This window comes from Oncorhynchus kisutch, linkage group LG9 (assembly GCF_002021735.2).
Source record: "Oncorhynchus kisutch isolate 150728-3 linkage group LG9, Okis_V2, whole genome shotgun sequence".
NCBI classification, from domain to species: Eukaryota; Metazoa; Chordata; class Actinopteri; order Salmoniformes; family Salmonidae; genus Oncorhynchus; species Oncorhynchus kisutch.
In genome coordinates this window covers 686,746-702,500 of record NC_034182.2, presented here as the reverse complement: position 1 = coordinate 702,500, position 15,755 = coordinate 686,746, and the positions used below count along the sequence as shown (strand labels likewise).

Here is a 15,755-nt window from a genome sequence, read left to right as displayed (position 1 = left end):
ACGTGGTGAGATGGAGTCAATTTGTGTCAACGTCATTTATTTTGTCGTTATGTCGGCCTATCATTCATGACTAACAGTGATGGGGGGAATTCCTTCATAGCTTGTTCTCCATCATTTTAAGTAGGAAGCCAATTTGTTTTCAGCACCTTATTTACATGACTGATCAAAACTCGTTTTTCTCATGAATCTTTTGTCCCTCTGAAGCAGACAGATGGTGAGCAATATGTTGGGAACATCAAGTCGTAATAAAATCAAGGCATCGACTAGTCAAAGTTTTTGAAATAATTAGAAATGCTGGTCATGAAAATGCAATAGACAGACGTGTGTGTGTGTGTGTGGTGTGTGTGTGTGTGTGTGTGTGTGGGCTAGTTTACAAGGTCACCCCCAGTCAGTGTGAATCATGTCAGGCTGGACTGTGGATCTCCCCAGAGGAGCACTGGGGCTGTTTATAACTCCACGCTCACAAACACACGCACGCGCCCACACAACCAAGAGGTGGCAGATTGCTATCAAACAGGGACAGGCCCAGCAGCACACAGCGGGTGGAGGAAAAACAGTGTTTAGATGGGGAACAACCATTTCCCCCATTCCTCCCTTCCTGGCCGACAGAGCAAACAGAAGCAGGGATGAATAGGATAGGATAGGTGGGGACAGGCAATGACATTCCCTAAGCCCAGGATGGGAGCAACAGGGAATCTACAATCTGGGAATCTCCAGGCCTGCATTTTCACTACATCATACAGTTGAGCAAACAAAGAGCTATTCCGTTAGAGAGAGGTGCGAGGGTCCCAACCGTCCCGGATGGTGGGGTCACAGAGGTGGGAGAGGAGACGAGGAGGGCGTTGTCATTAATCTGAGGGCCTCGCTGGACAAGGACACGGTGATGGAGTGTAGACAGGATTATAGGAAATGGATGTCCCAGCATGCTCTCTGCTAAGTTGGCGTCTGGCAAGGGTGGGTGGTAAGATGGGGATGTGAGAGAGTGGTAGAGGAAGAAGCTAGAACAGCCTAGCGACAAGAGGGTTTGGGGCTACAGTGTAACCGTAAAAGGGGACTAAAATGTGTCGTACTACATTTGAGGACTATGTGGAGCGATGTAGCGTTTTGTACAACAATAGGGCACATTCGTAGGGTTTATCATTGGTAGCCTAGCGGTTAGAGAGTTTGGCCAGTAACCAAAAGGTTGCTGGTTCGAATACCTGAGCAGACAAGGTGAAAAATCTGTCAATGTGGCACTTAAACCTAATTTGCTCCAGGGCACCGTACTACTATGGCTGACCCTGTAATATAATACACTGGATAGAGGCAGTGAAATGTATGTGACAAAATATATTTAATTCTACAAAATGGCTGAAGCATTTACTAACTACCCTAAATGTTATTGTGTGTGACTGTTCCTAGAAGTCTTCAGAGGCCATTGCATCTATTTTCATGTTGAAGTAGACCTAACAGAATGAGTAGAAAGTCCCCCTATAACAAAACAAAACACAAGGCTCAACTTCCACTTAATATAGAAAACTGCCTGGACTACACAACATATTACTGTCAATAACATTGGTATAAGAAGCTCTTAGTAAAATTCCCGCTAGCAAACACACACACACTTCATGACAGAAAATAAGCATAACAACCCAATCTGATCGGCATAATGGAAATTTCATTTAGCGCAGACTTCCTGCCGAGGCTCCTCATTTCCCCACAGCGGAACACGGCTGTAAGCTTTTTTGTGCCTCAACAAATAAGGCATTTATTCCCCCCATAAAATATGGTTTTGGTTCATTTGTGCTTTGTGTCGCGTCTCCTCCCGAATCTACACATCTTCTGTAATGGCTCTGCATCGTTGGGCAGGGATAATGACTTCAGATGAGGGAAGGAGGAAGAGTGTGAGAGAGGGAGCAGAGATGGAGAGAAAGAGAGGAGAGGAGCAGAGATGGAGAGAAAGAGAGGAGCAGAGATGGAGAGAAAGAGAGGAGCAGAGATGGAGAGAAAGAGAGGAGCAGAGATGGAGAGAAAGAGAGGAGCAGAGATGGAGAGAAAGAGAGGAGCAGAGATGGAGAGAAAGAGAGGAGAGGAGCAGAGATGGAGAGAAAGAGAGGAGAGGAGCAGAGATGAGAGAAAGAGAGGAGAGGAGCAGAGATGAGAGAAAGAGAGGAGAGGAGCAGAGATGAGAGAAAGAGAGGAGAGGAGCAGAGATGAGAGAAAGAGAGGAGAGGAGCAGAGATGGAGAGAAAGAGAGGAGAGGAGCAGAGATGGAGAGAAAGAGAGGAGAGGAGCAGAGATGGAGAGAAAGAGAGGAGAGGAGCAGAGATGGAGAGAAAGAGAGGAGAGGAGCAGAGATGGAGAGAAAGAGAGGAGAGGAGCAGAGATGGAGAGAAAGAGAGGAGAGGAGCAGAGATGGAGAGAAAGAGAGGAGAGGAGCAGAGATGGAGAGAAAGAGAGGAGAGGAGCAGAGATGGAGAGAAAGAGAGGAGAGGAGCAGAGATGGAGAGAAAGAGAGGAGAGGAGCAGAGATGGAGAGAAAGAGAGGAGAGGAGCAGAGATGGAGAGAAAGAGAGGAGAGGAGCAGAGATGGAGAGAAAGAGAGGAGAGGAGCAGAGATGGAGAGAAAGAGAGGAGAGGAGCAGAGATGGAGAGAAAGAGAGGAGAGGAGCAGAGATGGAGAGAAAGAGAGGAGAGGAGCAGAGATGGAGAGAAAGAGAGGAGAGGAGCAGAGATGGAGAGAAAGAGAGGAGAGGAGCAGAGATGGAGAGAAAGAGAGGAGAGGAGCAGAGATGGAGAGAAAGAGAGGAGAGGAGCAGAGATGGAGAGAAAGAGGAGAGGAGCAGAGATGGAGAGAAAGAGGAGAGGTGTAGGAGGGGGGGAAGGAGAAGAGGAGCAGAGATGGGGGAAGGAAAGAGGAGCAGAGATGGAGAGAAAGAGAGGAGGAGCAGAGATGGAGAGAAGGAGAGAAGAGGAGCAGAGGAGCAGAGAAGGAGAGAAGAGGAGCAGAGATGGAGAGAGAGGAGAGGAGCAGAGATGGAGAGAGAGAGGAGAGGAGCAGAGATGGAGAGAGAGAGGAGAGGAGCAGATGGAGAGAGAGAGGAGAGGAGCAGATGGAGAGAGAGAGGAGAGGAGCAGAGAGAGAGAAAGAGGAAGAGAAAGATTAGAGGAAAAAATGAGGACAAAAGCAGAAGGAGGAAGGAGACGGAAAAAGGAAGAGCAGATTTTCAGCAGAGCACGACAGAGAGGGAGAGAGTCTGACCCCATTAAGTAAAGTGATGATAGATTAAAAGGTTTGACAAAGCGATGGTAGATTAGAGGATCCAGCAGATTCTCCACAGACCAGTGTGCAGATCTCGAGATAGAGAAGTCATTTAGAAGAGACCCCTAGAGGAGCGGACTGGAGGGGGATATCTGATGAGGAGGAGTTGGGGAAGAAATGTGTTTGTTCCCGACTGGGATCAGGGGCTCGGAGATTCGCTTAACTGTTTTTTATTTATTCCTTATTTTACCAGGTAAATTGACTGAGAACACGTTCTCATTTACATCAACGACCTGGGGAATAGTTACAGGGGAGAGGAGGGTGGATGAATGAATGAGCCAATTGTAAACTGTGTGTGTGTGTGCGGGCGTCTGCGTAGATAGAGTGTAGGTAGATAGAGTGTAGGTGTACAATAAGTAAAAAGCATGCTTGGTCAGACACAGGGCTGTTTTGCTGCAGAGCTCCCCACACCAACCACAGTGTGAGTGGTTGAGTTTAATAGTCTGGCGCTAGGTGCAGCGGGGAAAGTCTAATACATATTTTATGGATTAAAAACTGAGCCTCGGCTCTGCTCAAACACACAGCTGTAATTCCAGCGTCTTAAAGCCCCGGGTGGAGAGAGACATGACTTCATAACAGTGTTGATGTGCTCAGATGCCCTGGTGTTGTTAACACAGTAAAAGCAGCTGGCTATCATTTAGGGAAGTGGGGTGAACCGCAAACTCCACACAAAGTCCCATCTGGGATCTGGACCTGGGGACTCCTGTGAACTGAGCAGGCATGTACAGTGGGGCAAAAAAGTATTTAGTCAGCCACCAATTGTGCAAGTTCTCCCACTTAAAAAGATGAGGCCTGTAATTTTCATCATAGGTACACTTCAACTATGACAGACAAAATGAGGGAAAAAAATCCAGAAAATCACATTGTAGGATTTTTAATGAATTTATTAGCAAATTATGGTGGAAAATAAGTATAGACCTGCACCAGGCTGGGAAGACTGAATCTGCAATAGGTAAGCAGCTTGGTTTGAAGAAATCAACTGTGGGAGCAATTATTAGGAAATGGAAGACATACAAGACCACTGATAATCTCCCTCGATCTGGGGCTCCACGCAAGATCTCACCCCGTGGGGTCAAAATGCTCACAAGAACGGTGAGCAAAAATCCCAGAACCACACGGGGGGACCTAGTGAATGACCTGCAGAGAGCTGTGACCAAAGTAACAAAGCCTATCATCAGTAACACACTACGCCGCCAGGGACTCAAATCTTGCAGTGCCTGACGTGTCCCCCTGCTTAAGCCAGTACATGTCCAGGCCCGTCTGACTACATACTTTTTTGCCCCACTGATTAAAGAGAAACACAAACACGTGTGCATACCGCTACACACACCGACTGCTCCCACTATAGTCTAACTGGCAACACAAACGCCACGGTGTCTTCCTTTACATTCACACACACGTTATTAAAAAAATATTTTAAAAACTGCCATTCACTGTACTACACTCGCGCAGCAGAACAGGAGACACTTTGAGCAGGCCGGGATTATCCGAATGTGCTCTCCTCTGATAAGTGGATTAATGCAACGTTTCCATTGGACTTTTTCTGCTGAGGCTGAGACTCGGCACATAGAAAAGAGGAACAGCACTACTTATAAAGTTAACCAAATCTAGCTTTGGATTATGTCACCGAGCGAAACAGCTATTTCAATACGGTGAGAGGAGAGAGAGAGAGAGATGGAGAGAGAAAGAGAGAGAGAGAGAGAGAAAGAGAGAGATGGAGAGAGAAAGAGAGACGGAAATAGAGAGAGCAGAAAGCACTTCTCTGCAGATTTACCTTCATTACCCGACACGAATAAACTTCTCAGGCTTTCTGGCGTCTCTGTCAGTGTGTTGAGGGATAGAAGGAAGAGAAGCGACCTGACATGGACTCCGGTCCAGTCTAACCATCTGAGGCTTGTGTACAGCACTTCAGGGCCCATAATCACAGCGGCTGATAGTAGGAGCGCTGATAGAGGATAAGTCTTTTAAAATTCAGAACCAATCAAATGATACGGTATATATATATATATATATGATATGGAGCTGATCCTATACCAGTACTAATCTTGTGATTAGCAACCTGAAGTCTATGGCCTGAGATTGTACACTGACTGACTGTATCCATCCACTCTCTTGATTTCCTTTCAGAGCCGTGTGTGTGGGTGTTAAGAGGTCAAATAACACTTGGACACATTTGAATTTTTTTTAAACGATAACTGGGATTCAAAACAAATGTTCTCCTCACACATCAAGAGAACGTTAGAATTGAGATGCAGTCTGGTTAAATTCTCTGTTGAACTTGTTAGTCATATAAACTGTTGTTTATATGACTAATCCCTGAAACTTGGTTATTAAAATGTATTGAAAGAGGTTTTATTGTAGCCCAGAATCATTAAGAGGGTAGTTTGGTATTTTCCGCCACCACTTGTGCAAGTCAAAAAAATAACCAACTACCTCAGTCACACATTAACAGCTCTTAACTGATGCTCTGACATCCATTTGATATGGACCCAACCTCTGATAACAGAAACCCTTTGAATATTGGACACGCTTCATAACAGATGAAAAGTATCCCAGCCATCTTGATGAAGACAAAGGGACATCATTATTTTATACATCTCTTTAAGTGGAGCACTTTGAGGCTTCCTCTGGCTGTCTGCCAACTTACTAAACAGACACTTTGAATGATTCCTTGATTGATTGAGCTTATTGTATTTCAGTGTTGTAAGCCTTTTATGCTTAGGTCGATGACAATGGTGTTCCCCACAGGGAAAAGTTGGTTCAATTCCCAACAACCACCATTGGTGGACTGTATGATACAATCTTTGACCTGTCATGTAAAACCCTCTTTCGGACCACTCGGGACTGAAGAGGGGTACATTCTGATGAGGGATACCCAGCGGGTGAACCCAATTTGGGGATGGCAGCACTCCCTGCACGCCGTCCCACCGGATTTCGAGGGAGTGAAAATAACTTGTTTAACTAATGTAGTCTGCTGTGCTGTGTGAGGCGAGGGCAGAGCGCGGGCGGCTCCGAGCTGGGGCTTCGGGCGTACCGTGCCCTCCCGAGCACCAGACGTGTCTGAAAATACCGCGGAGTACCACCGTGTCAAGTCCCAATTACCCCGCTGATGAAGCAAAGCGATGGTGCCGGTCGTGCCGAGCAGAGCTAAGAGCTCTAAAAGAACCCAGTGCAGGTTCTCAAATTAAACCAGGCTCAAAGGCTTTAGTACTACATTTAAACGTTAGTCATTTAGAAGGCTCTCTTATCCAGAGCCACCTACAGGAGCAATTGGGGTTAAGTGCCTTGCTCAAGGGCACCTAGTCGGCTCGGTGATTCGAACCAGCAATCTTTGGGTTATTGGCCCTAACGCTCTTAACCGCTAGGCTACCTGCCACCTGCGGTACTGTCAAATCTCTTCTGTCCTTTGTGTTTGCTGAGGTAAAATGATGGTGTCTGTGGTGGCCAGCGAAGCAGGAGAGATAAAAACAGCCACTGGACATGATCAGAGAACTCCCTCTCTAATTGTTGCTGTAGTCAAAACACTGGTCCTTCTGCATAGCAGGACAAAAGCATTGGTAGGACTGTCAGATCTGCTCGTTGGATGGTTTAGCTTCCACACTTACTTAGTGAACTGGGTTCCCTGACATTTCCTTTTTCTTCAGTCAAAATGGGACCAAAACAGAAGCACATTAGGCCTATATGCAGTCAAAGATCAGCATTACAGCCCTTTTCCTTCCATGTACGTATTGGTACATTCACCCTCGTCTCACACCACTGTACCCTTACATCAATATAACACTTGATGGGGCTAATCATCTCAGATTCTTCCTTGTCGTGCTTTCTAACTCTGGTTGCCATGGCGGCCGAGGGCAGTGAACCTACCCTCAAGGTAAAAATAGTTTGGGTATCAACATTTATCTATTCTCAGCTGAGCCGTGTCTTAGCAAAAACACAGGTTATTAAAGAACGGGAGGAAACTAATGATAAGCCAGGGTTTCAAATAAAGGTTCAAAAAAGATATACTTATTTGTTGCCCGTTTGAGCTGGGGAGCCTCAATATACCAATAGAAAACGCTCTGTTGCAAAATATTTTCCTTCAGACATGATATTGTACCGTTTTTCTTTTGTAACTTTAAATTGTGAATAGAAATCAAATCAAAAGAACGGGGGAATGTTTTAGTCTCATGCTGGATGGATTGGGCTACAGCGAACAGAAGCTCTACACATAAACCGTCATCACTTCAAAGGAATAGGAACAGACGGGGGAGGGCCTAGCCTTCTAAAGGAATATACTGCAATGGATGAACACAGTGCCGTACTCTCAGCTTTTATAATGACTGAATGGGAGAGGTGGAGGAATCCAATCAAGGATGAGGGGCAAAGAAGAATGAGAGGATAAATAAGACGATGCTGGACTGAAATAGCATTTGAAAATCATTTGACATACATTAGCTGGGCTTGATTGAGCATGCCTGTTGCAATGGAACCAACTGAATAGTCGCAAAAGTTCCAACCCCCCGCCAAACTGGCACTCAAGGATAAAGCAATCGCTGAAAGTATTTGAAAGCTTTCTAAAGTGTTTCAATCCAGGTCTGGTTGGAGACTCATGCACCTTCCCAGATGATATAATCCATTTGAGATATAGACCTAGTCGACGTGCAATGATTTTAGAGTTAGATGCATGTATAACTGTAGATACGTCTACTAATTCTGATGCCTCTGTGCATCTACACGTTTCAATCAAGGCCTAATCTAAACCACAAGGCCGGGGTGATTAATAGTGTGGTTAATGGGGCGGCAGGGTAACCTAGTGGTTAGAGCGTTGGACTCGTAACCGAAAGTTTGCAAGTTCAAATCCCCAAGCTGACAAGGTGCAAATCTGTCGTTCTGCTCCTGAACAGGCAGTTAACCCACTGTTCCTAGGCTGCCATTGTAAATAAGAATTTATTCTTAACTGACTTGCCTAGTTAAATAAAGGTCAAATAAATTCAAAAAATGCAGAAACAAATCATACCGCCATGGCTGGGTCTTCTGGGCTGACTACATCTCTACCTTCAATGGATTATAAAACGAGGAGCTGGAGCGGAAAATCTGCAAAATACACTGAACACGCACTCACACTCTTAAACAGACCATAAACAGCTGCACACACAACCACAACATCTCTTGTACACACAAACTCTCTCCCTCACACACAGACTACCACCAATCAAGCTCTCACTCCAGGCACAGGAATGTTTGAGTTGTGTTCTAACAGACCCAGGAGTACAACATCTCTCCGTAAACCACAGCACCACTAGAGTGCTTCTCCTGGACTGTCAATGTGCTGGACGTTTATAGTGGATACAAACAGAAGCACTGGAGGACGTAAAAAAGGTACTTCTCATTTCCCACTCCGGTGTTAATGTGATGTCACTGTTAAGTAGCTCTCTGTAGCCATGGAGGTACATCCATCTGTAGTAGGCGCAACACAGGGTCCACTGGCCAATTCACTGACAAACGTCAGGTTCAGCTTGCTTATACAGAGCAGGTACTACCCGTTTGCTGAAATGGTTGCGAGAACGCAAAGTTATCAAAGTTTGGAGAGCACTTTCAGGAGGTGCTGAAACCCCAAATTCTTCTCAACCACCGAGAATGGGCACATATCCACGGCTATAAACATACTTCAGAATGCTGTTCATTGACTACAGCTCAGCGTTCAACACCATAGTGCCCACAAAGCTCATCACTAAGCTAACTGTGTTTTTGCACGTTGACAGACTAAGAACTTCTGACTTGATTCAGTCTTCGCAAATCACAAATAGCACGCCGCAATCATTACTGTCGCTTCACTCTACACTAGCTTTGAGGGAGAATATAGAATATCTCCTCATTAAAAAATCATTAACGTTGATGATTCAAATGAATATAAGGGGCGTGACGAGTTTCCAAACTCTTATTGAATACTGAACTCTCATGGCCCCTTGCTCGGTGTTGTGAAAAGCCCAGAGGATTGTGTGTGCCTGCGTGTTCTGCAGTCACTCTTAAGTGTAGTACTTCGGTCCCTGCTGTGAAGACCATGTAAACTACATTGGCCCAGCATGTATGGGCCCAACAAATCACTACTGACACAAACACACAAAAATACCCGCTTAAATCTGCAGAGCCACATGATTTCCGCCCAGAGAGTGAGTGAGATGTCAGGCCCAGATCGGGAGCGACTAGATTGAATCTCATGATTCAAATCAAATGGTCAGTCAGTGTATGAGGTAGGAGTGGAGGGACAACTCCCATGTCACTTGACATGAATCAAACAAGTTAAAATAGCAGGTGAGTTATTACAGGAGTGTGTGTGTTTCTCAAGACAACCATGCAAGAAAGAAAACTGATGATCTAGACCAGAGGTTCCCACTGGGGGTACTTGGCCTATCCACAGGGGTACTGGAGAAGACTCATGAGAAGACTAAAACGCACATGACGGGGTACTTCAGGGGTACACCGGGCAGAGAGAAATTCAGGTGGTGGTACAGTAACGGAAAAGGGATGGGAACCACTGATCTAGACTACACCTAGATCTTCAGGGAGAGCCTCTGCAGCAGATCTAGTCAACTACAGCTCTACGAGTGGGACTTGTGGGCGTGGTTCTCTTACCTTCTTGCCAATGATCTTCTTCCTCATGAACTCGCGGGCCTCGAACATGTAGGGGATGTCATAGATGGGACGGAAACGCTTGTCTTTGTCTTTGTTCTTCTCCTGCAGAGAGAAAGGAGAAAGAGAGAGAGAGACAGCGAGATACAGGATGAGAACGAGAGAAGGGGAAAGCAGAGGGGGACAGAAAGAGATAGTTATTAAAATGTATTCAAACACTGACTTCCAGCCATCCCTCTCATCCTTCTTGTTTCTCTGCCGTGGCCCCGGCTCCCTTTCTTTCTTCCCCACCAGTCTGAATCCCCACTGCACTGTTGTTTACCGTTCCCACTCAGGAGTCCTGTCACTGGGGAGATGGGATGAGGACTGGTGCCATTGTTCCATCTCGATCATAAACACCCCGGCATGAATGACAGCATCACACACACAAACACGTGCAAATACACACAAGGCAGGAACAGAACATAAATAGAACCCATTTGCATTTTCAAAAGCGTTATTTTTTTGTCCTCCTTCAGTATCAGGAACAGACACACAGAAACAGGAACACAACAACAATTACAGTGAATGACAAACACACCCACACAAAGAAATGACACGCACAAATGCAAAAAGAAATAAGGCTATGGATTACAATAGCTCTGTGTTTGCCGCCCATTCTATAAAGACCATTATTATCTCTCCACCACACACACACACACACACACACGGCGCTCGCCCTTTCCTCTCCTCCTTTGGGATGTTCTAGTCGTTCTCCTTGTGTCGGTGCTGACACGTGTGCTGTGCAGCTGAGCATATGGAAAGTTCTGGAGAAGAGGCAACAGGGGGCAGTGTGTCTCACAGGAGCATGGGCTTTGGGTGGTGAAGCCCACCCCTCACTTTATAGAAAGAGAAACCATAGTTACAAAACTGCGCCCACACCCACGCTCCATTGGAATAGATTCCCTCTGAATGTGCCTACTTACGCTAGCCTAGCGCCCTTAGCAATTAGAGAACATTGTTCAAAAGAGTTGACCTGACCGTGTGTGAGCCAGGCACCTGACTTCACAGGAGGGACTCCAGCCATGGCAGAAATCAAACTTAACCGCCTAATGTGGTTTCCGTTAACCTTGGCCAAAGTGTAATGATGTTTGGGTTGATTAGCCCCCCCTCTCTCCAGCTCAGTGAAGCGCAGTTAATCTCACACATGGCCAATGGAACTCCCCTCCTGCTGATTCCCAGAGCCGCCGACCTCCATTTTGTTTTCCGCATGGGCTTATCACAAAGGCCTTTCATTGAAGCTCAGTTACCTTGGGATGAGGGGGTCTTTGGTATACTGTCTAGGGACTGAATCCACCATGATGTGTCTAAGGAGGTTACATGGGTGTTAATAGGCTTTCACTGAACGGACTCCCTGAAACCCCTCCATTTTGTGCCTGCCAAGGCCCGTTATCAGCTGATGCCCAGATACAACTACACTTGGGTCAAGACTACTTCACCTCGCAGAAAGACACAAACATTTGTTAATGAGGTGTTTCGCTCAAGAAAGGATCCAAGTCAGGAGGGGGAAAAACCTAAATGTCAGCTGTACTGTATTGTGCCCAATTAGAGGGAGAGAGGAGAGAAGAGAGAGCGAGAGAGACACACACAGAGAGAGAGAGGACACAGACCTATTGTCTCCCCTGTTCTACAGGAGTGTGAAACCCCTCAGGAGGAAGGAGAGAAAGAAGACTGACAGATAGCGAGGCAGACAGATTTGAGGAGGAAGATGAGGAAAAGAGGGGAAGAGAGGACAGCCTCTATCCATCTAAATCTCAAACTATAAATATCTGTGTAGAGATTCTATCCCCTAGAGCGGACACGTCGAACCCATGTGACCCAAGGACGCATCTAATGTCACCTTGTGTGAGGACACAGCGTCCCAGTAACCATGGCAATGGAACACACACAAAAAGGGTCTGGGAGCGAGAGATAGAGATGGAACGAAAAAGCCCCAAATCACTTTCCATTTTTTTTTAAAGGGGGCCATAAAACGATTCCACAAGGCCCGGGAATCGATAGGCGGCATTGATCCGCAGGAACCACACAATATTTTACCATGCGATGGGTCTAATGCATTTTGTATGACTCCAGCTACTGAGCCTCCACATAAATTGGCCATATAAACTAATATACTGTTCTACTGTCAACAATTGGCGATGTCTAACGTCAGACTCATCCTGCTTCCACCTTTTACAGCGCATGATAGAAAATTCTCAAAAACATTGCTCTGCCCATTTCACAGTCCTGTAGGCCTATTGATGTTCATGGTAGGTAGCGTGTCTGTACAATACACACTCAAGCTAACTTTTAAGGCCTCAAAGGATGGCATCGATCTGTGATAAATGACGCAGGGCAGAGAGAAACAGGGGACGTGTTCTAATACCCATTTAAGCCGCCATTCCCTTCATTAACAGTGACAATATTGAAAGACGACACGGACAGGAAGGCATTTCAGAGGATTGAGACAGTTGGATATATAACTGTAAGGATACGGTAAATACAATAAATTCCCTGGTTTCCCAAAATCCTGGTTAGAGGATTTCTGGAATCTGGAGTTCCTTCTTATTCCCTCCTACCATGGAAAACCAAGGAATTTCTTGAAAAAGTTCCCGTAATTTTGCAGCCCTAAACAAGTTATCCATAATTCACTGATTGAACACAAAAGAGGAAATCATATAGAATGGGCTAGCTAGTCAACGTGAAAGTGTCTTGGAGTCAGATCCCTCATCCTTTCCCCCACCAGTATATCCAAAGCTACAACTGAAGGTTGTTGAGAAAGTCCTATTTGATGGCGATGCACTTAGTCCCAACGTGACACTAATATCAACATAATTCCCTCTGGAACATACTCTATTTGGGGTAAACTCCTTTCACTATAAATGACCCCTGGTTGAGACTAAATGTATGACTAGCACAAAAACATGACGCTGGCTTGTAAAGAGCTGCATAGCTATAGGGGATTGAAAAAAAAAAAAGTGGGGGGGGGGGGTCACGACCTACTGACCCTGAGGATGGGGGTCATGTGGTGTGGAATGTGCTGGTATGGGGGAGGAGTGTGGGATTGGGTGTGTGTGTGTGTGTACAGTACCTTGTTTAAGTATTCCAACCCCATGGATTTCACATTTTCTTGTTAGTGGTATTCAAATGGTTTAAATTGGTCATTGGTCAAATTGATTAAATGTATTATTTTTTTTAAATAAAAAATTAGTCATCGCTTAAGTATTCAGCTTCATGAGTTAATACATGTTAGAAACACCTTTGCCATTGCGTACAGCTGTAAGTCTTCTTGGGTAAGTCTATCAAGACAGTTTTTGCGCACCTGGAACTGTGCAATATTTGCCCATTATTATTTTCAAAATTCAAGGTCTGTCAAGATGCTGGGGATCATGGCTAGACAGCAATTTAAGTCCTCTCATAGATTTTCAAGCAGATTTAGGTCCAAACTGTAACTTGGCCACCCAGGAACATTCACTGTCTTTCTTGGTAAGCAACTCGTGTAGATTTGGCCTTGTGTTTTAGGTTATTGTCCTGCTGAACAGGGAATTCCTCTCCCAGTCTCTGGTGTAAAGCAGACTGAAGCAGGGATGTTGCCTTTGCTTAACTCCATTCAGTTTATTTTTATCCTGAAAAACTCCCCTGTATTTGGCAATGTCAAGCATACCCATACCATGATGCAGCCACCACCATGCTGGAAAATAAGGAGGCAGTTCCTCTGTGACATGTTGGATTTGCCCCAAACAGAAGGCGTTGCATTTAGACCAAAAAGGATATTCCTTTGCTGTGTATATTTGCAGGAATACTTCCGTGACTTTTAGTAAACAAGAAGCATGTTTCTGACTGTTCTGTATTCTTCTATTCACTCTCATGTAGTTCATCATTGTGGCGTCATTACAATATCGATCAATCCTCAGCTTTCTCCCATCACAGACACTGAACTTTGTTCATTTCAAAATCAACAATGGCTTCACGGTAACATCCTTGAGAAATTTCCATTCCCACCTGCACCTCAGTTCAGAAGGAAGACTGCATCTGAGGTGCCTGAGAGGTTTGATACATCCACAGCATAATTATAAACTTGACCGTGCTTATAGATATATTCAGTGTCTGATTTTACTCATCTACCAATCACTGCCCTTCTTTATGAGGCTTTCAAAAAGCTTCCTTGATCTTTGTAGTTGAACCTGTGCTTGAAATTCAATACTTGACTGAGGGACCTTACAAATGGATGTATGTACACTACCGGTCAAAAGTTTTAGAACACCTACTCACTCAAGGGTTTCACTTTATTTGTACTGTTTTCTACATTGTAGAATAATAGTGAAGACATCAAAACTATGAAATAACACAAATCGAATCATGCAGGAACCAAAAAGGTTTTAGATTTTTCCAAGTACCCACCCTTTGCCTTGACAGCTTTGCATACTCTTGGCATTCTCTCAACCAGCTTCATGAGGTAGTCACCTGGAATGCATTTCAATTAACAAGTGTGCCTTCTTAAAAAGTTAATTTATGGATTTTTTTCCCCTTAATGCATTTGAGCAAATCAGTTGTGTTGTGACAGGGGGGGGGGGGGGGGGGGGTTATACAGAAGTCCTATTTGGTAAAAGTCCATATTATGGCAAGAACAGCTAAAATAAGCAAAGAGAAACAACATGGTCAAAAACCATCAAGCACGATGATGAAACTGGCTCTCATGAGAACCACCACAGGAATGGAAGACCAAGAGTTACCTCTGCAGCAGAAGAAAAGTTCATTAGAGTTACCAGCCTCAGAAATTAAAGCTCAAATAAATGCTTCACAGAGTTCAATTGACAGATACATCAACTGTTCAGAGGAGACTGTGTGAATCAGGCTTTCATGGTTGAATTGCTGCAAAGAAACCACGACTAAAAAAGGACACCAAGAAGAAGAAGAGACTTGCTTGGGCCAAGAAACACGAGCAGTTTCTGTCCTTTCGTCTGGAGTCCAAATTTGAGATTTTTGGTTCCAACCGCCATGTCTTTGTGAGATGCTGTGTGGGTGAACGAATGATCTACGCATGTGTATTTCCCACCGTAAAGCATGCAGGAGGTGGTGTTATGGTGTGATGGTGCTTTGCTGGTGTCACTGATTTATTTCAAATTCAAGGCACACTTAACCAGCATGGCTACCACAGCATTCTGCACCGATACGCCATCCCATCTGGTTAGGGCTTAGTGGGACTGTCATTTGTTTTTCAACAGGACAATGACCCAATACACCTCCAGGTTGTGTAAGGGCTATTTGACCAACAAGAGTGATTGAGTGCTGCATCAGATGACCTGGCCTCCAAAATCCTCCAACCTCAACCAAATTGAGATTGTTTGGGATAAGTCAGACAGCAGAGTGACAGAAAAGCACCCAACAAGTGCTCAGCATACGTGGGAACTCCTTCAAGACTGTTGGAAAAGCATTCCAGGTGAAGCTGTTTGAGAGAATGCCAAGAGTGTACAAAGCTGTCATCAAGGCAACGGGTGGCTATTTGAAGAATTTCAAATATATTTCAATTTGTTTAACACTTTTTCAGTTACTACATGATTCCATGTGTTATTTCATAGTTTTGATGTCTTCACTATTATTCTACAATTAAAATAAAGAAAAACCCTTAAATGAGTAGGTGTTCTAAAACCTTTTGAGGGGTAGTGTGGGGGTGGGGATGGGGTGAGCAGAAGAAGGGTTAGTCATTCAAAAATCAACCCCTGTTATTTCACACAGTCTCGATTTTGGGGTGGCAGGTAGCCTAGTGGTTAGAGCGTTGTAACCAAAAGGTTGCTGGATCGAATCCCCGAGCAAACAAGGTAAAAAT

At 44.9% G+C, this 15,755-nt stretch overlaps 1 protein-coding gene across 2 annotated transcripts in view; it reads right to left on the bottom strand.

Annotated features, from left to right (window-relative positions):
• The window catches only part of snd1 (staphylococcal nuclease and tudor domain containing 1), a 320,657-nt gene that overhangs the window by 266,526 nt on the left and 38,376 nt on the right, over window positions 1-15,755 (bottom strand). For both annotated transcript variants that reach the window (XM_031831421.1, XM_031831420.1), the window contains exon 11: window positions 9,914-10,015. In XM_031831421.1, the coding sequence (XP_031687281.1) occupies window positions 9,914-10,015 (102 nt within the window). The remainder of the gene's footprint in view (window positions 1-9,913; window positions 10,016-15,755) is intronic.